The sequence below is a fragment of the Ictidomys tridecemlineatus genome, unplaced genomic scaffold, assembly GCF_052094955.1.
Source record: "Ictidomys tridecemlineatus isolate mIctTri1 unplaced genomic scaffold, mIctTri1.hap1 Scaffold_81, whole genome shotgun sequence".
In the NCBI taxonomy this organism is placed as follows: domain Eukaryota; kingdom Metazoa; phylum Chordata; class Mammalia; order Rodentia; family Sciuridae; genus Ictidomys; species Ictidomys tridecemlineatus.
This window is the reverse complement of record NW_027526045.1, coordinates 252,236-276,711: the sequence shown is the minus strand read 5'-3', so window position 1 is coordinate 276,711 and position 24,476 is coordinate 252,236. Positions and strand designations below refer to the sequence as shown.

The following is a 24,476-nucleotide window of genomic DNA, read 5'->3' as shown; positions in this document are numbered from 1 at the left end:
CAGCGTCGGCGTGGGGGTCAGCGTGGGGGTCAGCGTGGGTGTGGCAGCCAGGGGGGCGGGGGGCGACTTCAGCGGCCTCGAGTTCCTGCCGCCGCTGCCTCGGTCCTGCCGCCGCCGCCTCGGTCCTGTCGCCGCTGCTTCGGTCCTGCCGCCGCCGCCTCGGTCTTGCCGCCGCCGCCTCGCTGTGGCGGCTGCTTCCTTCTTGCTGCGAGGTAAGGAAGAGGGAGGGTGGGGGTCGGCGTGGGGGTGGCAGCCAGGGGGGCGGGGGGCGACTTCAGCGGCCTCGCCTTGCTGCCGCCGCCTCGTTCCTGCCACCGCCGCCTCGTTCTGGGTCCTGCCGCCGCCTCGCTGTGGCAGCTGCTTCTTTCTTGCCGCGGGGTAAGGAAGAGGGAGGGTCGGGGTCGTCGTGGGGGTCGGCGTGGGGGTGGCAGCCAGGGGGGCGGGGGGCGACTTCAGCTGCCTCGCGTTCCTGCCGCCACTGCCTGGGTCCTGCCGCCGCCGCCTCGGTCTGGGTCTTGCCGCCGCCTCGCTGTGGCGGCTGCTTCCTTCTTGCTGCGAGGTAAGGAAGAGGGAGGGTGGGGTCGGCGTGGGGGTCAGCGTCGGCGTGAGGGTCAGCGTGGGTGTGGCAGCCAGGGGGGCGGGGGGCGACTTCAGCGGCCTCGCGTTCCTGCCGCCGCCGCCTCGGTCCTGCCGCCGCCTCGCTGTGGCAGCTGCTTCCTTGCCGCGAGGTAAGGAAGAGGGAGGGTCGGGGTCAGCGTAGGGGTCAGCGTGGGGGTCGGCGTGGGGCTGGCAGCCAGGGGGGCGGGGGGCGACTTCAGCGGCCTCGCGTTCCTGCCGCCGCTGCCTCGGTCCTGCCGCCGCCGCCTCGTTCTGGGTCCTGCCGCCGCCTCGCTGTGGCGGCTGCTTCCTTGCCGTGAGGTAAGGAAGAGGGAGGGTCGGGGTCGGTGTGGGGGTCGGTGTGGGGGTCAGCGTGGGGGTCGGCGTGGGGGTGGCAGCCAGGGGGGTGGGGGGCGACTTCAGCGGCCTCGCGTTCCTGCCGCCACTGCCTTGGTCCTGCCGCCGCCGCCTCGCTGTGGAGGCTGCTTCCTTGCCGCGAGGTAAGGAAGAGGGAGGGTCGGGGTCAGCGTGGGGGTCAGCGTGGGGGTCGGCGTGGGGCTGGCAGCCAGGGGGGCGGGGGGCAGCCAGGGGGGCGGGGGGCGACTTCAGCGACCTCGCGTTCCTGCCGCCGCTGCCTCGGTCCTGCCGCCGCCGCCTCGTTCTGGGTCCTGCCGCCGCCTCGCTGTGGTGGCTGCTTCCTTGCCGCGAGGTAAGGAAGAGGGAGGGTCGGGGTCGGCGTGGGGGTCGGCGTGGGGGTCGGCGTGGGGGTCGGCGTGGGGGTCGGCGTGGGGGTCGGCGTGGGGGTGGCAGCCAGGGGGGCGGGGGGCGACTTCAGCGGCCTCGCGTTCCTGCCGCCGCTGCCTCGGTCCTGCCGCCGCCTCGTTCTGGGTCCTGCCGCCGCCTTGCTGTGGCGGCTGCTTCCTTGCCGTGAGGTAAGGAAGAGGGAGGGTCGGGGTCGGTATGGGGGTCAGCGTAGGGGTCGGCGTGGGGGTCAGCGTGGGGGTCAGCGTGGGGGTGGCAGCCAGGGGAGCGGGGGGCGACATCAGCGGCCTCGCGTTCCTGCCGCCGCCTCCTCGGTCCTGTCGCCCCCGCCTCGGTCCTGCCGCCCCCGCCTCGGTCCTGTCGCCCCCGCCTCGGTCCTGCCGCCGCTGCCTCGGTCCTGTCGCCGCCGCCTCGGTCGCGGTCCTGCCGCCGCCTCGCTGTGGCAGCTGCTTCTTTCTTGCCGCGGGGTAAGGAAGAGGGAGGGTGGGGGTTGGCGTGGGGGTCAGCATGGGGGTGGCAGCCAGGGGGGCGAGGGGCGACTTCAGCGGCCTCGCCTTGCCGCCGCCGCCGCCTCCTTCTCGGTCCTGCCGCCGCCGCCGCCGCCGCCGCCTCGGTCGGCTTTGGGGGCAGCTAGTGTTGTGGTAGCGGCGGCGGCAGCTTCATTCCAGCCTAGGGCAGTAGGGATGGTGTCCGCGTGGGCTTCAGCCGAGGCGGTGGCAGAGGCAGCTTCATTCCCACTGCAGGTAAGGCGGTGGGGCTGGGGTCCACGTGGGGGGCAGTAGGGGCCGCGGCAGCTTCCCTCAGGCGGCAAGGTAGGACGGCAGGGCTGGGGTCCTGGGGCGTGGGCAGTTAGGGGGGCGACAGCTAGGTTCACGCCAGGCGTCCACGCCGGTGTCCCCGAGCTGCGGGGCCTTTTGGCTGCTCCTATTACTTGGCGGCTGGGGCGGGGAACTGTCCGTGGGCGGCCTTTCCCACAAAGGGCCGCGGAGCTGCGTGGACACTGGCATCAGCAGCTGCGGCTCGCCTAGGAGGGCGCTGACATTTGTTGCAGTTCTTGGGGCTTTGTTATTTTTCCTTGGGCTTTTACCCTTCTTTTCATTAATTTTGGATAAAATGTTCCCTGTGATGTAAATATTGAGCAAGGAACCTTGGTGACATGGGGAGCTTTGAGAAAGTGCAGTTGGATTCTGCTTTTCCCATGGTGGCGGCTGGATGAATCTTCACTGCTGGCTGTGGAAAAGGCTAGGGAAGATTGTTAGTTGAGTTTTAAATTTCCCAGTGTTGTGTTTAAAGGTTTTACGTGCATAGAAGAGGAATGTTCACCTTAAATAAGCATATGAGTGGTTAACAGGGAATGTTTTCCTCTGGGAAAGGGAATTTGGTAGCTCTGACCCATGTCAGTCTGTGAATATCTAGACGTGTAATGACTTTTTAACATTTTTCATAACAGTCTGTTATTTACAGTTATGTTGTTAATACTCCTTGCCTTAAGTTCCCCGGCAAATCTTTTTCATGCCTTCTGAGAAAGTAGACAATTCATAGATTATCCAAGGAATGGAAAAAAAAATGTGAGTGGGTGATTTCGGACAATCCGTGAGAGCTGGCATTGTAAGATTCATCCTATCCCCAGTAACATTTTCATACAATAAATGTGAACACTTTTGAAGCCTTTTTATAGAGATACAATCTGAGAATGATATTAAGATAAGGAAGAGCTGTTGATTGATTTCTTAGATTAACATTTCTTCCCTCTTCTCTTTCCTCTTTAAAAAAGTTTTCCAAGTGATAATTCATCAAATGGCCAGTGATAAGCAAATGTCCGATGATGACAGCCCCAGCACCAGCAGTGGCAGTTCAGATTCAGACCAGCAAGACCCTGCTGCTCCAGAGCCTGAAGATCATGAAGAAAGAACCTTCTGCCACCCAGTGGAAGAAGAGCACCAAACTCTCTAGCAAAACCACTGCTAAGTTATCCACTAGTGCTAAAAGGTAACATTGTCAGGTTGTCTTTCAAGCAATTGGATGCTTTTATTTTTACATCAAGAACAATACTCCAGAAATACTTCATGAACAATTTTATTTGTACCTGAATGAATTGTCATCCTTTAGGGAGCTTGAAAACGTCCTCACTAAAATTATGCTTCTAAGCAAACTTATTCTGTACTTTGGTAATTTCAGCAAGAGTCCTAGAGACTGAATTCTCATCCTGAGAGTTTAAGGAGTTGGCAAGGAAAATTTGTGAAACTGAGTTAGATGGTACATTGGGGATGTTTCCTTTTGTGAGTTATACTCTTGAGTGAAATTAGCTCGTGTCCACGTGGGTGTCAGTCCAGGCATCTGTGGTGGCAACTTCATAAAAGGAAATATGTCACTTTTCATGAAAGGAAATGATCAAAAAAGTTTATATTTGCTAAAAAATGTTGAATGTCAGGCCTTGGCTTTTTTTGAAAGCAGATTTTAAATTTGCTTAGTTTTACAAACAAGTCTTTAAATCCTGCATAATAGGTATAATTTTTTTGTAGTTATAGTTATCCCTCTTTGTTCTTGTGAGAACAAATAAAATGGAAAAGTAGCCATTAACAATCTCAAGTGTCACTTTGCTGTTAAAACTTTGCACATCTTTAAAACTCCTGGATGTTCTTGACATAGTAGTGAAAATCAATAGCAGGAAAAAAACATTTTGTTGGTTATAAGTGAAAGATTATTTGTTTCCTGCTGACTTTTATTTTTTATGATGGTAAAAAAAAAATCCATCAATGGGACTCCATCAGTGATAGTGGTTGTATTGAGTAGAACTCTTGTATCAAACATAAAGTGTACCTATAGCATTACCTAATGTTGATGTTTTGTGGTTTTTCATTGATCACAACTAAAAGAAAAAGGAAATATAAAAACTGATCAATTATTGAATTTTATGGTGATTCATGTTCTTATTTTTCTATACATTTTCACAGTCATTGCACCATTAATCAAACACTAATGAACTTGAGAATATTATATTGAATAGCAGCAGTCTTTGAAATAATTTAAAATTCTTCTCAGTGTGTTGTAATCTTGTGGAGAGAACATTAAACAACTTTTCAAAACATTTTAAATTTCAAGAAAATCAGAGAAATGCTCTTTTTCCCCTTACCTTAAGGCCCTCTTTCCTCCAAGAGTATGAAATTTAAATTTACGTGCTGTACCTACGATCAGAGAAAATAAATGGTTAAGTAAGATTGCTAAAATGGTCCTTGGAAGTTTTTCATTGGTAAAGGTATTTGTAAATTTTAAACTTTTTTTAAACAGATAAAATATTGACAAAACTATTAATGTGCTCTTGCAATAGCTTTCTAATTTTTACCACAGTAAAAGTGGATTGAAGTCATTGTCAAAAATATTCTAGTGCTTTTCCTCCTTCCGTTTTGTCTCATTTGCATATAAGCTTGAAAAGAGAATTTCTTTGGTAAAAAGAGTTTTAAAATAGATTTTATATCCTTTTGTTGAGTAGTAGTGGAGGACTTTCTCAAATCAGGTGTAAATGACTTACCTATTTACAGTAGCAAGTGAGAAAAAAGCTGCAATTTTCTGTTAAGAAGTTTGGGTTATGCCTCTGAGAACAAAGAGGAAGCAGCCATGTTAGGATTACTGAAGGCAAAACCAGCCTTGCAGTTACCTGCATGATGGTAGAGGGCATTCTGATTTTCTGGTTATTCTGTAGACTGTCTGAAATCCTTTTTGTCTGTTCCCATTTCACTAATAGAATTCAGAAGGAACTAGCTGAAATAACCCTTAACCCTCTCCTAACTGCAGGTAAGAAACAAATTTTGTTATTTTGATTTCTAAATTGTGGAACGATATCAGGAGATGAATGTATTATCCTTGTATGTATTTGCAGCAGAAGAGGCTAGCTAGCTATGTTTGCTTCCTTAAAGCTTTGCAAGTGCTTTAAACAAAAATTGCCTAGGTGAATTAAATTAAATTAGGGGAAAAATACTCTTTAGCATGTATCATATATTCTGTACTTATGAATATACTGATCTTGTGCTTCTTGCTGAGAATTGTTTGACTGGTGTTGATTTTTTTGTTGTTTTTCTGTGGAATACATTTATTCACAAGTATTTTGTAGAAACCTGTAAGATTTTAAGTTTTAAAGTTAGTGCTTGTGTGCAATCTGAACTGATTTTCCAAATTTATAAATTGTTGAATATGGTGTTACAAAATGTAAAAGCATTAAACAGGAGTATAGTTGTTTTTGTTTGATTTATTCAGTAACTTGCCTAAAGGACAAATTTTATGTGCTAAGCTATGGTTGTAGTTGTTATTTTCTAGAAAACACATTGTTGGAATTATTTACATTTTAAACAAATATCCTAATGACTTGGGAAAATTCTTAGCAGTAAATTAATTGGAATTGTGAGAAGAATCAAACTCAGTGAAACTCAGAATTTAAGATTGGTTGACAAATTGTATTAAAAGTAGCTGGTTGACTTTTTTTCATTTGTGTCTTATATAATGTTCTGTTTATTTTTGAATGATGACTGTATGGTTGACAAAATTTATCAAATTTAGAGAGCAATATTATAAATAAATTGCATAGAAGTATGTGCTCAAGAATGAGACGGGAAGGGATGCTAGAATTAAGGCAGTGTTATGATTTGATATAAAAATATTTTGGTGTTTAACCTGTGTTTTTGCTACAAATTGTGTTTGCTCATGTTGATCAGCACCATCTCTGAAGTCTACTTGAGACATAATAAAGAAAAATCCATTTGCTACCTATTATGTGTGTTAACCAGATTCCCAGATAAGGGGGATCTGATCCTGATTTATCCAGTGAATTAACAGTTTTGCTTATATTTGTAGTCACAGTCATTTCAGTTTAAAAAGGAGACAGGAATGTGAACTAATTATAAACAGAGTGGTATGTCAGATCTCAAAATATTACTTAAAAAGTATACTGCTCAATAGTGTAGCCACTAGCCACATTCTGACTATGGACCAGGTTGTTGTGGTTAGTTGAAAATGTGATATGCTGTAAGTGTGAAATGCATACTGGATTTTGAAAACTTAATTTTGTAATAAATATCTTTAAAATATTTGTAAAAGAATAAATATTTTAAAGATATTTATTACATCTTGAAATAATATTTGGCATGTTTAGTAAGTGTTTTAAAAATTGTATTTTTATCATTTTAGCATAGTTATTAGAAAATCCAAAATTACGTGTGTAACTTGTATTATAATTTTGTTGAACAGTATTGCTTTAGAGAAGAAGTAAATCAGTATTTCTTTTAGCCTTCTAAATGGTGTGTCAAATCTGTACCATTTAGGAGGTCAAGTTAAATTTGCTCTGTGGAAGAATCACTTAACTTTCAGAATATATTCTCATAATTTCTGTTGATTTTCTGTAAATGGCTTAAACCAGTGTATGAATTTACATCTAGAGAACATAGTAGACATATTGAATACTTTCAGAGCCGTAATGTACTGGTACATTTGGTAAAGGAATGTACTTTAAGTGTTTAACCCAGGACTGTTTCCACAAGGTCGCAGGATTATTTTAGATGAAGTAAAATAATCTAAAATAATAATAATATTTCTGTGAAATAGAAAGTAACTTTCACTTATCACATATTTTTTTTCTCTTTATATACCAGATTTCATTTAGGTTCATGAAATAATGCTTAACATTAGTGATTTAACTAGTGAAGCAGTAAAACTTTGGGCTTGCTTGTGCACAGTAACATGGAATACTTATATCTATTTTCTTTTGTCACAGTCTTTGGTGACTGTTGGCTATTGAAAAGGACATCTTTTAACTTCTCTAGTTCTTTAATATCTGAGTTTCTTTGTGGCTGTGTAAGTGATTCAGGAAAAAAAAACAAATGTAAAATACAAGTTTCTTAGGAAATTAGAAGTTGTTTCTTACTACTTTGGGGAGAGACTTTTTTTCATACACCTCATATGTAAAATAATGCAGATGCTTTTGTGTGTCTTTGGATTTTTCTGGGTAGAAGGTTAGTTCTTGTAATTTTGATAGAAAAGCCTACATTTGTATTGTGTTTTTGCTTTCATGCCAGAAAATGCAATAGATTGTGGTATTATATTTCTTTTAACTCATAGCTGCATAAATGAGAATTTTAGCTTTATGGTAATTGTATTATTTAGATTTGTTAATTTATGTTGTAATTAAAAATGGGATTCCACAATCATAAGTATATTTAGAATTTGTGTTTTAATATTGCATGAGACCTTTGAAACCTTATGCTTGCTACTTCCAGGTGCAATTATTTAATTATGGCTTTTGGTAAGGGGTGTGTGTGTGTGTGTGTGTGTGTGTGTGTGTGTGTGTGTGTAAACTTGTCAAAGTATGTGGCAGTTAATTATCCCTCAGGGAAGAAATGTTAAGTGTATCTGGGTACATTCAGGAAAATGTTGAATGAGATATAGGAAAACCAGAATTACTTGTACTAGGGAGATTTGTCTTAAATCCCATCTTTTGTTTTAATTAATAAGTTATTCTTTAGTTACATAATTAGGTCTAATATACACATCCAGGACGGCCTTTGGAAGATATCATTGTCAAATTAAATGCATGACTTTAAAAGTGTTTGATTATATGTCAATAGGAATACTTCTTTTTCTTTTAGTAAAAAAGGTTGATAAAGATTTAATTTCTAATGATTTGATGGTATTTTAGGTTTTAAGTATTGAAGGCCTGTGGGCCAATGCATTTTAAACACAGGGAAATAATATATGTTTTTTGGTTTACTTTTATACTTTTTACATTCTATATTTTAGATTATGGTATAAAAATCAATTCACCAGTGAGCATGAAGGGAAATTATTATGAACATCCCTTTGTTTTACAGAAAGTTATGGACGAGAGTTGTTTAGTAATGTGTTGACATTTATGTTCTATTTATCAAAGATGTGCTTCCTTTTCCACTTAAGAGTCAGCACTTGTGTAAACAGCAAAAGTTTGGAAAGGTGCTGGATTTCTAAGTTAACCTTGAATTTCTTTTCCTGTATAGAGGGTACAAACATGTACTCCTAAATATTAATGGGTTTGGACTGAATCTATGTTAAAGAAGATATTTAAGAGTAATTGTAAATCGTTTTTGGATGAAGGGAAGGCCTTATGGGGGGTAGATATTACAGTTTCAAGTTTATATTAATCATATGTTGACTATCAAAACCTGAAATTAGCTACTATAATACTTGTAAATATTATAATACTTGCAAATTTTGTTAACTTCCCTTTTTTTAAAGAGAGAGAGAGAGAGAGAGAGAGAATTTTTTAATATTTATTTTTTAGTTATCGGCGGACACAACACCTTTGTTTGTATGTGGTGCTGAGGATCGAACCTAGGCCGCTCGCATGCCAGGCGAGCGCACTACCACTTGAGCCACATCCCCAGCCCTTAACTTTTGTTTTTAAAAGAAAGAAAAAGAAGTAGCATAAGTTCTAAATAAGAAGTTGGCAATTTGCACATAAGAATAATTTTCTGAGGATAAACTTTGTTTCTGATGGTTGCCATATCTCTATTGTCCAGTGTAGATTAGAACTTTGCTAATTAAAGGGTGATCTTCAGACTAGCAACATCTGTATCACAGATGTGATTGTTAAAAATCAGAATGTTGTTTTCCCCTAACCAGAAGTACTGAGTTCGAATCTGAATTTAATAAAATTGCTAATTGAATTGTGTGTCTATTGAGGTTGGAAAAATCCTGCTACTGAAGCAAGACTGTTCAGATCCATGCTGTGCCACTATTGGCATGCCACTTTATATAAGTTATGGGATATTTTTGTTCTTCAGTTTTCCAAGTTGTAAAATGAAGATTAAGTTGATCTCCCCATTGTATAATTGTTGTGAGGATGAAATGAATTTGTTGAAAGTTTTGTTTACCACATAAATTGGATTCCTAAAGTGGATATAGCATGATAAAAGTAGGTGAGACAGTTTAGCAGCATGTCCTCACTCTTGCTGGTGTTTGCTCCAGTGCATCCACATCCTACTTATTGGAATAATTACATCTTAATTCATCATCTAATTATTGAGTACATATCAAGCAGTTTGTTTTTAATGTGAATAAAAGCAGGTTTTTTTAAAACTTGAGTTAAAACAGAAAATTAGCCTAAAAGTGTTGATCATAGATGAACAAATACTCAATCCCTTCCAAAAAAATACGTGTAAACTTAATGATACTTAAAAAGAATGCCTTGGGATTGGGGCTGAAGCTACTGGCAGAATGCTTGCCTAACGTGTGAGGCACTGGGTTTGATCCTGAGCACCATATAAAAAAAACATAAAATATATGCATTCTGTCCATCTACAACTACAAAAAAAGTTTTAAAAAATATTTATAAGAATACTATGACTATGACTGCCCAGTAAAGTATAGTAAATTTTTTTAGATAGTTGTATTAGTTACTATTTTCCCCTCTTTAAGTATCCCATTTTAAGAGTTTGTGATTTTATTCAGAATGCAGTAATTTCAATATTTGTAAAATTTACACTCATAATAGTATAGTTTACCAATTACTTCAACATAATGTAGTGTAATTCCAGGCAAAACAGTATTCGAAAAAAAAATAATAAATAACTCATATTCTTTACTTTTTTCATAATTGTGATATTTAATATTATTCACTTAAAGATTATTTAGCTATCATTTCTATTTGCTTATAGGAAGTAGTTGATAATTACAGTAATTCTAATTGTGTCTCCCATATATGCCAGTGGAGCAGAAGGACTCAGTTACCATTGAATGACTCAAAACATTTATCCAAAGGAGTGATTGATTGAAAATAATATCTCCCCCATATAAGGTCACATTTTTATTAGCTGTCTATTATGTTCAGTGACGATAATGTAAGTAGAAAGTGGGTGAAAACCTTGTGTACTTTTTAAAAACCTAAATGGTTACTTCATAGCAACATGAAGCAAATTGTTAATTTTCTTTCTGCAAGTAAATGATTGGTACCTTATTCTCTCCTTGAATGTGTTGCTGTAACAGAAGGTAGATTATGTTTAATTATGAGGAAAATCAACAAGTCTTGCTTAGAGTACAAGAGCATTCAGATTGAGAAAACTGAATGGGAAAACTTTATCTTTCATTCTCCTCTTTTCTACAAATATGATATAACAAAACCACTTGTAGATCTATTATATCTACAGGCATATAAAGTGATGATTTTTTTCTTTCCATATTTCTTTAGACAGTAATTATATTTAGGAGGGGCTGGGCTTGTGGCTCAGTGATACAGTGTTTGCTTAGATAGTTCAATCCTAATCCTGCGTTCAATCCTAAGCACCACATAAAAATAAATAACTAAAATAAATGTATGTGTCCAACTACAACTAAAAGTTAAATTAAAAAAAAAGAATTCTGTTTGGGCATTTCATTAGAATTTAAAAGATGAAATATCTTTAAACATTTAATGTTTCTTTTGCATCTGGATCACGGAAGTTTTTGCCTCTTCCCCCATATTCATAGCCTAGGAGATAGTTGACAATACCTGGAGACATTTTGCTTTTCAAAACTTGGGGAAAAAAGCTCTAGTATACAACAAAGAATTGTCTCCCTTCAGGAGATCTTAATGAAATAAAACTTATATATGTTTCTGTTATGTTTTACTAAGAATATTGAAGTAACTTGTGACTACAGAATGGGAGTCACGTTTGTATTGTCTTAGTGATGAAAATAAAAACCAAATGAAGAGTATGGCCTTCTCACCAGTGTATGATTTAGTGTCAAAATCTAATATAATGTAATCATAACTTTCTGCAATCATAGAAAGTAATGTAATTGCCTCTTCGGAAAAATGTGAGAAGAGATTATCAATATCAAATTTGGAGAAATGGTAAGAATAAGGGAAGCATCTGGAAGAGATGGGAAGGATCAGTGTCTAACCACAAATTCTGCACACCTCTAGTTCTCCCACCTCCTACCACATATCAGGCTTTCTAAAACTTTACTTTTTATTTTTTGTCTTAGATAACTTAGCTAAAAATTATTCCAAAATTATGTAAAATAAATGTAATTTTCCATTATTAAACTTTTGTTTTCCATAACACATTAAAAGGAAAATTAAATAATAAAAACAGACATAATAAATTCTTGTTTGATATAATCATTTAAATATCTTTTTTAGACAGCAGTAATTCAAACAAAAAATACTTCCCTTACTTAAAATGTAACATTTTATATTAATGAATAAGGAGGCTAAAACACTAAAATTGTCAGACTCAGTAAATCCTTCAAATATTTCATCTATAGAGGCACAGCAAACACTTAGTGTAAATTATAAAAGGTTTTTTAAAATATATAAATTCCAGGTCAAAATATATCAAATCAAACATATATCAACTTTACTTCTCAATTTACTTTTCTATGTAATCATATTTTGTTGACTCTAAATAACATCGTCTGGTAACTGATAATGACAGTAAAATTTGTATCATCTCTCTGCTAAAATATAGTAAACTCTACTCTGAGCCCCTCATTCATAGGTCTTACATCTGTTATCCCATCGTCAGCAATAAAGCCAATGAGATTATTCTAAAATGTAAATGTCCCTATGTTATTCTTGTCTTTACTTATTAAAGGACCAAGCAATGTACTCTCTAATTTCTCTTTTGCCTATTTTCCCTTTGTTATAGAATTATATTGTGCATTTCAATCAAATTAAAGTCTTTCAGTTCCCTTAACTGTCTAATATATTTGTAGTTAGGCAGATGATGATGCACCTCCTGAAATCCTATTTTCTTTTCACAGACCTCTCAGTCTCACTCTGCTCCATCTGGAAATATCCAACTCCTCTTTGGGATCCTTATAAAAATCTCCCTTTTGTGAACATACACTTTATACAGTCTCCTTGATGACTTGCTGCTTCCCATCAGTTCTATTTTGGAAACATTTTCAAAACTGCATTTATTACCTCATATCACAGTTATTCATTCACATCACTATTTCCATTTGCTGACTATGAAAGAAAACCTTTCTGGTTTTGGCATCTGCCTTGGCAGCAGCAGTCAGAGAAGACAGCCTGGAAGACCTCCTCTTGGGCTTCTTCTTAGTCTCACATTCTTCAGAGCTGACCTTCCTTTGGAGCTTCCTGGCTAAGAGCACAAGGCTCATGCAGGTGCTGCAGGCAGTGGCTCTCAGGAACCTTCTGAAACTGTGCTGCCTGGCCACTGCTGCTGTTCCCACCACATGAGTTGCTGTGACACACCAAGTATTCAATTATTTTAAAACAGTTTTTACCATAATTGAGACATAACTATAGGCAACTTTAAATCTCTAAATTTTGTGATTTTATCTACAACAAACCAAATAAAAATCAAATTCTTACTATTATGTTTTGTTTATTCTGCTTTCTGAATGAGTTCTCATTTTGTCATTATTGCCAGTGCTTACAACCCTCCTTTCTCTTATCTCTAGCCTAGAAAACAGTGACCTGCCCCTAGTTGCTCTTCCTGTCATGAGCCTCTCTCAAGTGTGCCATTCTCCCCTCTCACAAGCATTAGTTTCTAAAATAAACATTTAACCATGCCATACCCACAAAAGTAAGAAAATATTCTATTATTTATGTAATAAACTCAATATTTATTTATATGTCCCCCAGCTCTTCCAAGCATGATCACAAATAGTCTTCCAAATTCCCTGTAGGAACAAACTCAGCCCCACTAATACTTGTTCACATAATTCCTTCGCTTCACACAATTCCTACCTCTTCTGATCTTTATTGCTTCTCTGTCTCTATTTATGCTTAACATTTGCCAACATATCCTCCATTGCCTCTCGCTCTTTAAGTTCCACATTGAATTCTCTTTTTTTCATGCCCCAAAGAATTTCTGCTGCACCATCATTACTTTCCCATCCTAATAGAAGTGAGAGCTCATTAATCTAATTTTCATATACTTTTTCAAAAGCTTTAATCATAACATTAAGTGTGCTTGGTCTCAGTTTTTACAAATAGATATCTTCTCCATTATGATGCAAATTCTTTCAGGATTGGTATTATATTGTATCATTTTTTATATCATCAACATCTAGAATATAAAAGGAAGAATGAAAGAATAATCTAAATATAAAATATATCTAAAGTTTCTAGTTACTGTGTATTATATCCAATATTCAGAGCTATAATATTAATTCTATATTTTGTGACAAGGAACTTCTTACAATAATTCTACAGTGCAGGTGGACATAAACTTTAAAGCCCAAATGAAAGCCCCACACCACTTACTTTCCCCAGTAATAAATGCTACTTTTGGATTATGCTAATAAAATCTAACCTTCCATTAGATAGATGATTTCTGAATATTCTTGAATAAATTACCTCTTAAACAGAATAAAATTAGAATGGCATTCACTTTTTTAATTAGCATTTTTTAAGATAGGCAGAGATACAATTTACATACTTAAATACGCCCATCTATTATACATATATATTATATATACATCTATTTTTGTCAGACCTACTATTTCTCTATCCTCTAATAGATAATGAAACAAAGGTACTTGAGTTTCTCAAGTGTAAAATAATGCTTCTGTGGAGGTGGGGAGTAGTTTTTAATTGTCTGCTATTACCTATGGAATAAATTTAAAAGAAGAGTTAAGTTTGATCACTTAGAAATGCTTGGTTTTAATGCTTATAAAAATTGAACTTACACATATTCTGAAAAACACATTTTTAAAATCAAACTTAAGCTCATTTCACTTTCTCTCTTTAATATGTCATCAATACAAAAGCTTTTATCTCTTCCACTCTAAAAAAGAGTATGTTATTGTGGATAAGTGAAGGAAACAGCAAAATATAAAAATTAAATATTTTGTGTCACAAGTCTTTTATGAGGAATAACATTTGTTTGATTTTTATTTTTTGAAAGCTAAATATGTAAATGCTAATTCTTTAAAAATTGGAATGGAACTTATTGATGTCTATTACCAGTATCCTTTTTTTCACTGTGTCACAAAGGGTAAATTGGGCCCATCAGGCCAAGAAACTACTCCAAAATATTACACAGGAGAACTTAAAAAAATCTAAGGGAAATTGGACAAATCAATTTTTGATTTGCAAAATCAAGCAGCATGATACAAAAATTTGAGATCTATCTGTGTAAGTCAGTAGGATGATTTTATTCAAAGAGAAAAAGTCTCCACTATCTCTCAGATTGGCAAAATCAGTTTCCTTTGTTATAAAATTGCTTAAAATTCCAAAAGGTAACATTTGATATGTCAGTGACTTGTTCAAATGGCTATCCCCTACCTTACCTAAGCCAATTAACATCACTAGAAATTTTGTTCATATTGATTTGCCTTTCTTAAAGTATAAGCAGGAAAAATTCCTCACTGTCTCAAAACCTGCTATTTTTTCTCAATTATTTTGTGACTTCCTGGCTATTAAGTAGATGGAATAATATTTAATGCTCACACAACTGGGGCATCTGAAAATGAAGGGAAGTCCATCTTCCTTAACCACTCTGTCCTGGGGGATGACTCCAGGTTCCAGTGCCAAAACAAATCAGGAGAAAAACTTTTTCTCAGAAGTATTTTATTGTGTGTTAAAATGGCAAAAATAACAAACTGAGGTGGGTGTTTGTTTTTTGGAATCCAACTCAATTATAAAATGTACTAAATTAATTTTCCAAAATAGTCTAATAAGCTCTCTCAGAATTTACAGTGATGCAGTGGTTATTTGCATTTTCCTGATTATATTCTATTTTTTCCTCAGAGGGGGACCTATGCCCAAAGGGAACAAGTCCTATCAATTGAGTGTCATAGCAATCATGCAGAAGCTTCAGCATATCAAAATGTCAGAAATCAGACAACAGAGATAGAAGATGAACGTTTAAATAATAGAAAACTCTGCAGTAGCGCTGAAGTTTGGTATAGAAAGAAAAAGGGAGGTGAGAAGAAACTAAAGAGTTAATGAGGAAATAATTTATGAAGAATTTTATAATGCCTTCCATCCCTTGTACTAAATAATTGAAGTTTCAAGTATAAAATACAGGCTCTTTTTACATTTTGGACAGACTGGCTCTGCTATAGTGTGGAAATTTGTCTTGGATGGGAGCCAGAGCAACAGAGAGAGATCATTCATTCATTCTGTTGTTTCAGGTATCTACTTACCAGTTAATGATGTCTTGATCTCAGGCAGTTTCTGGACCTCAGCATTATGATGGTTCTGCATTGCAGAATTCTGTGCTGTTGGAGGTTTTGCTGTAAAAATGTAGTAGTTTATCAGTAACCAAGGCCTCTACTCACTAGATGTCAGTAATATTTCCCTCACCTCCAGTATAACAACATCTCAATATCTTTAGGCATTTTCAGATGTTCTCAGGGGAGTCTCCCACCCCAGAACACTGATTTGTGGTAATAACAAAGAGGATAGAAGAAGGAGAATTGGAGAATATTTAACTTGTTAACAACAAAATGATGATGTATTGAAAGTAACATTTGAGGGAAAGGGGTAAATTGTAGATGCAAAATTTTAAGTGTGTCTGCTTTTGCTTTTTACTGGGAACAGTTACGGTGCTTATATAAGGAGGTGCTGATATCAGACATATGAGCTTAAAGAGTAAATTGAAACACACACACACACACACAAACACACACACAGGAGAGTCAGGATATTATTATAGTATTCCAACATAAAATTAAGGGGAACTCAACTAAAAATGATAATTAAAGTAGAAGAAACCAAGGCGAACAATTTTCAACCCCTATTCAATCTCTCCAGTTTGAACACCTATGCCCATCATATTAGCTATTTTAGAATATGAAAATACAAAGAAGTAATAGTAGCTATTTTAGAATATGAGAATATAAAGAAGTACTAGATTTTAACATTCAGAGTTCAGAAAATATTTATCTTAGCTACTTATTATTTGGAATGTTCATAAAACACAATGTAATGTCTTTTCGAAGTGTCTATGATTTTAGGGATATAATATGGAAAATCAAAGACAACAATGTTCTATTACAAAAATGTGTTTCATATTTGATATTAGAATACAACACATTTGTTTTCTAAGTTAGATTCAATAAAGATAAGGAGCTTAAAGTTATCTGGACAGAAGAAGAGAAAGGAATCAGTCATCAGTTAGAATGAAAGAAACCCATGATTGCACTTGAAAGGGTGTTAGCAGAAGCTGTCCAATAAATTCACAGAAGATGCTTCTGCTTTAATAAATTGTTGTGCTATCAACCAGGCACAGTGGTGCACAACTGTAATCCCAGTGGCTTAGAGGCTCATGAGTTCAAACCCAGCCTCAGGAACAGCAAGGCACTAGGCAACTCAGGGAGACCATCTCTAAATAAGAATACAAAATATGAGGGCTGGGGTTGTGGCTCATAATATAGTGTTTGCCTAGCATGTGTGAGGCACTGTGTTTTATTCTCAGAACCACATATAAATAAATAATAAATAAAGGTCCATCAACAACTAAAAAAATATCTAAAAAATGCAAAATAGAGCTGGGATGTGGCTCAGTAGTCCAGGGCCTCTGAGTTCAAAACAAACAAAGAAACAAACTGTTGTAGTATCAAATCCTTTTGCAGCACTTGAGCTTCACTTTCTCTACTTGTACTGACAGATTCAAGGTTTTGTTTGTCCCAAATCTATAATTTGGTGCCAATTGTCTGTTTATCTTCTGAGCATGAAAGGGAAATCTCAGCCTTGAAAAATTTTTTTATTATTAGTGTTATTATTATTGGCCTGGTAAGAACAACAATAGTGCTTTTATGAAGCATAAGAAAATTTAGGGGTTCTAAAACTTTATTCTGAAAAAAAGTAATTTTATAAATATTATTTCATGTTCAATGTATATTCATATACAGCCTTACATTTTCAAATGACCAAAGAATGAGGAACACTTAAAAATAATGTTTCATTATTCACATAGGTGGGAATAAAGTTGTAGCTTAAATTTTAGCATTAGTACTCATTCTCTAATTTTGTGTTATTTCTACCTATTGTCAAACATCTAACAATACTTTAGGAATAGGATGTCAATTTTTTAGTTCATAAAGTTCAGTGTAAAATAAAAAAGAATTATCCTCTTGATTATGGCTAATATTTTCTATATAATCTTATGAATCATTACTACTGGATTAGCATTTTTCAAAACCAGAATCAAACATGTTTATTTCAACTTTATTACCTTTTTTACCTATTATTAGAGTAAATAAATTGGCATAATAATTTTAAGTTAATAATTTTTTTTCACATAATGGATATGCTAAAATTAAATCCATTCCTTTATATAGACTTGTAGAATCTACACCCAATTTTCAGATGCTATAAACAATGTCACAGTAATCTTCATATATAAATATATATATATATACATATATATGTATATATATATATATGTATGTATATATATATATATATACGTATATGTATGTATATATATATATTTATGTATATATATATATACGTATATATGTGTGTATATATATATATAATACTTGTTATATTTTGGAAGAATATTCATGAGCTAAAAGGTGTTCATATTTTTTAGTATTTTTTAAAATCAGAAAATACATTAATTTGCTCTTTGATTAGTCCAAATGCAGCTTAAACTTTTCCCATTGTCCTCCATCTTTTACAACACAGTTGTTTTCAGCTATTTAATTGTGGAAACAATAAAGACATTACTCTGAAACAACTCTTAGTAGGCAAAAAAATTTTAAAAATGTTATCACTAAGAGATAATCTATAAATCTTTGTGACACTTGGTTTAATTCTCAGCTTCAAACTCAATAAAATTCCAGGCATTTGCATAAGTTGTTAATTATCTAATACAGTAACACTATTCTTCATTTTTCTAATCTAAGGTAATATATTACCTTTGTAATATATGGTGGTAATAAATTTATCTTTTTTCACCATAAGTAGTGGACTTTAAATCCAGTAAATTTGATCATTCTGTTGCACATTGGTGTTTTTTATTTGTTTTTTTTTTTTTTTTTTTTGGTTTTTCATTACATTGACTGATTTGAGTGATTTTCATTTTGGTTACTCTTCCTTTTTCCTTTTTTTCTCTCTCCCTTTCAACATATCTAAAACCTGGAATTCTCTTTTCTTTCCTTCAAAGCAATTTTTTCTTTTACAAATATTTTTAGATTTTTTTAAAAAAATATTGCCCATCTCCAAATTCTAAAATGATTTTTCACCTTAAAAATTTTTACATATTAGTTATTATGTATTTCAGCATTTTTTATAAGTTAATGCTGCTTCTGTATTTCTTATTTAGTAAGGTATGTGCCCTGTCTCTTCCTAATTGTACAAGCATTATTTTTTTTCAATTGATAATATCACTTTTTCATGTAAATTTTTACTATTTGATAGATATAATACTAATTTTATCTGCAATTTATGGATTCTTTTTTTGTGAAATCATTTAAAATAATTTTGCAGTCAAATCTCTCATTACCTTTTCTTACATTAGCCTTTTCTACATAAAGCCAGTTCAATGTAAAATTAAAAATTGGCCATTAAATTTTTCACACAGTTATGATTTTGTATTTAATATTTTAAACAATAATATACTTGATTTTCAGCCTGAGAAGAACTGGGTTAAAATGCCCATTTTCTCCATTAATATTTCAAAACTTGGAAAAGTCAGTGATCTTTGAGCATCTTTAAATGGAGCCTATTAGGAACCATAGGGGTTAAATTAGATAATGTGTGTAAACTCTTAACAGATGTCTTGCTGGTAGTAAATAATAAATGATGTGGAAAGTTATTTATGGCTTTATACATCATGAGGTGTTTTAATTTATTATTTAACAAAGACATATTTATCATAGAAGTTTAGGCTAAATATGTCTTTGGTAAATAATAAATTATTTTTATTAGTTTTGACTTATCTCTTGAAGTTGGGACATTAAAGAGATAAGTCAAAACTTACATGAATATAGACCTGAAAGTAATATGAGAGTTTTTTCCAATTATAGTTGAAATGTAATGAAAAATTAAAAAGTAGTCATGGATACAGGACACATAGAGAAACTTCCTGTTCAGGAACATCACTTTGGTCTTTGGAGATTTATGTCTTCATTCTCTGACTCTTTAAATGGAACAGTATAATAAATAATTAATGTCTTAAGAGTGATTGCAGATCAACAAGCAAAGACAAATACAAAAATGGTAGGGGACACAGTGTTCCTATTCAATATCCTTGAATTAGTTTTAGATTTTAGATTGATTCTAGGCACCCAGGCCTCTTAGACATCATCAGGAACATCTAAATTGCTTTCTCACAACTTCTAAAATGTTGGGGACCACAAATCAAGTAAAGATGGCATCTGGCAGTTTGCCAGGAGGAGTGGTTTGTGAGTCAATGCCACGGAGCCATTAAGATGATAAGGATTCCTTATTGGCTGACTGCTGTATCTAGATAATGCTAATTGAGTCAAGCTGTGTGTAATCAGTTAGGTATATATACCTCTGCTGTTCCGCAATAAAGTGGTGCCTGCTACCTTGAGTACCCGATACCTTGAGTTCCTGCTCAGTTCCCTCGAGTTTCCCCTCAATAAAGCAGTTCCTGCTTCAACCTTCAAGTTGCTTAGTTTTGTGATCCATTTTTACTAAATACCAGAAGAGAAAGTGTTATGTTAAGGGCAGTGTGAGTTTAATTTTCTGTATCATTTAAAATTACTTGAGTGCATCCCCAAAGAAAACTAATATATTGATCAGATATAATTAGCTTTAATGTAAATAAAACCTTACCATGGATTGTTTGTGTATACTAGCAAAAGATATATAAGTGAAAATAATCTACGAAAGTTCATAATGCTTATCTAGCACACAAGAAATCTATGGGATAATAACAAGAGACAAAATTTGATGTGTATAAGAAGAAATATATTTTAGTGAAAAAAGTTTGATATTTAATTGTGGCTTTAAAATACTCTTCTATATTAGATTATATAAATACACAAATAGAAATATTGCATCCTGGTCACTCTCCAGAAATCTGCCCATGTCACAGACGGGTGGACGGACAGCACTCTGACTCACCCTGTGCAGGCAAGCAAGGAGCTTCCTGTCCCAGTTACATCAGAGGAAGATACAAGACAAGCACCAGTTCACCTGCCATGGTGTGAGGGAGGATCTAGGGATCAATGCCCAGAGACACATTATTTTTAACAAATGCAACACTCACTTTCTCAGCCACTGGAAGTGGAGCATGGGTCTACAGGGGGCAGTGCCAATCTGACCTATGGCCTCTCACCCACCTACCAGCACCACTCACCAGGTTTGCTAGGAGGTGCAGTCATTGGCTGACTGCACCAGGCATGCTGGCTCACAGGGACTACTGCATCCTTCTGTCAGCACTCAGGGACCCCTCAGTTCCACTGGACCTGGGAGAGACAGGAGGGGGATGGGAGGATTTGAGGATATACTTTAATATGTGTGTATATATAAGTATTTACTTATTATATCTTTATATGTATGTATATATGTATATATTTTACATGTTTATCATGTCTTTATATGTGTGTATATTTTATGTGTGTATATACATACATGCTTATGAACTTTATACTTCCATGTGTATATTGATACTTAATTGAGAGTAGAGCTTCTATTTATCATCTTTATTTTTTTGAATACTGTTTCTTCCATATTGATAACTCTGGTTTGGAAGCATAGAGGGAATAATTTAATTTTCATGTCTCATAAATGCTCATTTCTTTTGTCCCATAATACATATCAGTCAAAATTGCAATACTTCCACAGTATGATTACTAGAAGCATTCTGGGGTTTTATTGTTAGTTTTGGTTTTGGTTTTTAGCATATACTCTCTCATTTCTTTTTTTCTTTCTTTTTTATTTTTTGCATTTTCTTTTTCTTTTTTGCCAGTCTTTTTTAAATTGATTTAAAAAAATAAATGACAGCAGAATACATTACAATTCTTATGACACATATACAGCATATATTTTCATATCTCTGGTTGTATATAAAGTATGTTGACACCAATTCGTGTCTTCATATATTTACTTTGGATAATGATGTCTATCACATTCCAACATCCTTGCTAGTCCCCTGACCCTTCTTTTTCCTCCCACCCCTCTGCACTATATAGATTTCATCTATTCCTCCCATGTTTCCCATCCCTACCCCTCTATCAGTTAGCCTTCTTATATCAGAGAGAACATTCAGCATTTGTTGTTTTGGGATTTTCTAACTTCACTTAGCATTATGTTCTCCAACGCCATCCATTTACCTGAAAATGCCATGATTTTATTCTCTTTTATTGAACAGTAAAATTCCATTGTGTATACATGACACATTTCTTTTATCCATTTATCCACTGAAGAGCATCTAGATTGGCTCCATAGTTCAGCTATTGTGAATTGTGCTGCTATAAACATTGTTGTGGCTGTGTCATTGTAGGATGCTGTTTTTAAGTCCTTTGAGTATACACCGAGAAGAGGGATAGCTGGGTCAAATGCTGGCTCCATTCCCAGATTTCCAAGGAATCTCCATACTGCTTTCCAATAGGCTGCACCAATTTTTAGTCCCACCAGTAATGTATGAGTGTGCCCTTTTCCCCTACATCCTCACCAACACTGTTGTTGTTTGTCTTCATAATAGCTACCATTCGGACATGAGTGAGATGATATCTAAGAGTAGTTTTGATTTGCATTTCTCTAATTGCTAGAGATGATAATTTTTCAAATATTTGTTGATTGACTCTATATCCTCTTCTAGAAGTGTCTTTTCAGGTCCTTGGTCCATTTGTTGATTGGGTTTTTTTTATGCTTTTTGAGTTCTTTATATACCCCCGAGATTAGTGCTCTATCTGATGTGTGAGGGGGTAAAAATTTGCTCTCAGTATGTAGGTTCTCTGTTCACCTCACAGATTGTTTCTTTTGCTAAGAAGAAAATTTTTAGTTTGATTCCATCCAATTTATTGATTCCTGATTTTAATTATTGTGCTATAGGAATCTTATTAAGGAAGATGGGCCTTAATACCACACGATGAAGATTAGGCCTTCTTTTTCTTCTATTAGACACAGAGTCTCTGGTTTAATTTCTAGGTCCTTCATTCATTTTGAGTTGACTTTTATGCAAGGCGAGAGGGATTAAGTGATGAATTTTTTTTTTTTGGTTGTTCACAACATTACAAAGCTCTTGACTGAAGTGATGAATTGTTCCCCTAAATTTAGATCTTTCAGACTGGGGTTGTGGCTCAGTGGTAGATCCCTTACCTGGCATGTGAGAGACAATGGTTTGAATCCTCAGTACCACATAAAATAAGAAACAAGATCAAGTTATAAAACAATTGAGATCTTTCCTTTGGGCTTTATTGAAAGTAGGGCAGGCTTGGGTGTGGAAAGGACAAATAGGCATTGGCTTAGGAATGACTCGATTATTTTATTTCCTAAGAGTCCTTGCAAAGAGTAAGGACCTGTGTGTGGTTGTTGTCTTCTCTACGTAAAGGCTACAGCTATGAGCGTGTGGACGGTTCTGTGAGAGGCGAAGAGAGACACCTGGCCATCAAGAACTTTGGACAGCAGCCCATCTTTGTTTTTCTCCTGATCACCAGGGCAGGTAAGCCTATGGGTGTTGAGGAAGCAGACAGTCATCCCACCACTGGTACGTTTTCCCCTAATTCTCTTAAAGGAGAGGTTCTTACCAAGGAGTATTGAAAAAGGAGAGAATCAAAACACTTACGTAGCCTAGTACTGGACTTCACGTGTGGAGCTCTTTTCTGTTCAACCTGTGAAGCTGTGATCATGAGAAGGGAGGCTGAAACCTGGGCCTGTTGGAAAGTAATTCTAATCCACTTAGACCACTGACCGGGAACGTCCTGTTTTGTTTTGTTTTTAATTTTGGGGAAAGTTTTATTCACATTCATTCATTCTCCTTCCTAGCCATGAATTTGGAAAATAAGATAATCTATCTTCTAGTTTCCCTTCCTCCAGGAGTACCTCTGAAAGAGTGTTATACAGTTTAATAAAGATTTGTTGTTTAAAATGTGACTAAAGTGAAACTGACAGCTATTTATAATTATCATGGTATTGTCCATATGACTTAATCATAAATAAATGACACTTGTGGTTTTCCCAGTTGCTTTCACATAGTATTAAATAATTTGAAATCGGTTTGGGGAAATGGAATTTTTCTTACATTCTGAATCAAAAAGCCCTAAATTAATTTTGAATTCATAGTCTGAGTTTCATGATCTTACTTTTTTGATGGTAATCCTGATAGAATAGATATAGGAACACAAACAGGAATTGTGTCCTTGATGATAAAGAAATTAATGTCTTTATGGAACGAAAGGTCATCCTTATGTAGAAAGCACTTAGTAAGTGCTTTGTACTATATGGGTCTATAAAAGAAGTGTTAGATATGACCCTTGAGTATCAGGAGATCATTTCTCTAGTGTGTGTTTTAAAGCCAATAATAAGATACAATCAGATTCCTTTGGTCCAGTCTCTTCCCAGGTCACATACCACATTCAGTCCCATTGTCTCATGATTATTCTTTGGGGAAGCTCAAAGGATGTGGTCAAAGGCATGGTCAGTGTTGGGAGAGGAATTCCATTTATGTGTTTAAGATTTTTTTTTTTTAGAGGGAGAGAGAGAATTTTTTAATATTTATTTTTTAGTTATCGGCAGATACAACATCGTTGTTTGTATGTGGTGCTGAGGATCGAACCCGGGCCACACGCATGCCAGGCGAGCACACTACCGCTTGAGCCACATCCCCAGCCCCGCGTTTTAAATTTTTTTTTCATATTTAGAGAGCAAATAATGTTTGAAACATCTAAAATTAGTTAATCTCCTTGGAGGCCTCAGAGTAGATTATCTAGAAGCTGAAGCAGTCCTGGACATTAGCCTTTTCCACGCACTAACTGTCATACGTGCCATCGTGTTGTAGCTATACCTGTGCCACGTTTTCATTTAATGTTTCCTTCCAGCTTTCCACGAGGTTGTTACCACATATTGCCGGCAGATGGCAGCGATAGCTTAGGAATATGTCCCAAACAACTAAATGCAGCTTAAAATATCATCTTTGGTGAAGAAGGGCTGCACTAGCCACTATTAACTCAAGAGAAAGATAATTTTTTTTTAAACTTTTTTAGTGATGACAAAG

At 36.9% G+C, this 24,476-nt stretch overlaps 1 protein-coding gene across 2 annotated transcripts; it reads left to right on the top strand.

The window, feature by feature from the left end:
• Nucleotides 1-72: 72 nt before the first annotated feature.
• Nucleotides 73-22,926, top strand: LOC144364701 (uncharacterized). Of its 2 annotated transcripts, XM_078037436.1 has the most exons (5): nt 73-212; nt 3,134-3,348; nt 5,102-5,151; nt 15,086-15,260; nt 22,815-22,926. In XM_078037436.1, exons 2-4 carry the CDS (start codon nt 3,182-3,184, stop codon nt 15,124-15,126), a joined length of 258 nt encoding a protein of 85 aa, XP_077893562.1. In that variant the 5' UTR covers nt 73-212; nt 3,134-3,181; the 3' UTR covers nt 15,127-15,260; nt 22,815-22,926. The 2 variants fall into 2 exon arrangements, with proteins under 2 accessions (XP_077893562.1, XP_077893561.1); XM_078037435.1 differs by lacking the exons at nt 15,086-15,260; nt 22,815-22,926 and adding an exon at nt 12,124-12,705.
• The last annotated feature ends 1,550 nt before the right edge of the window (nt 22,927-24,476 follow it).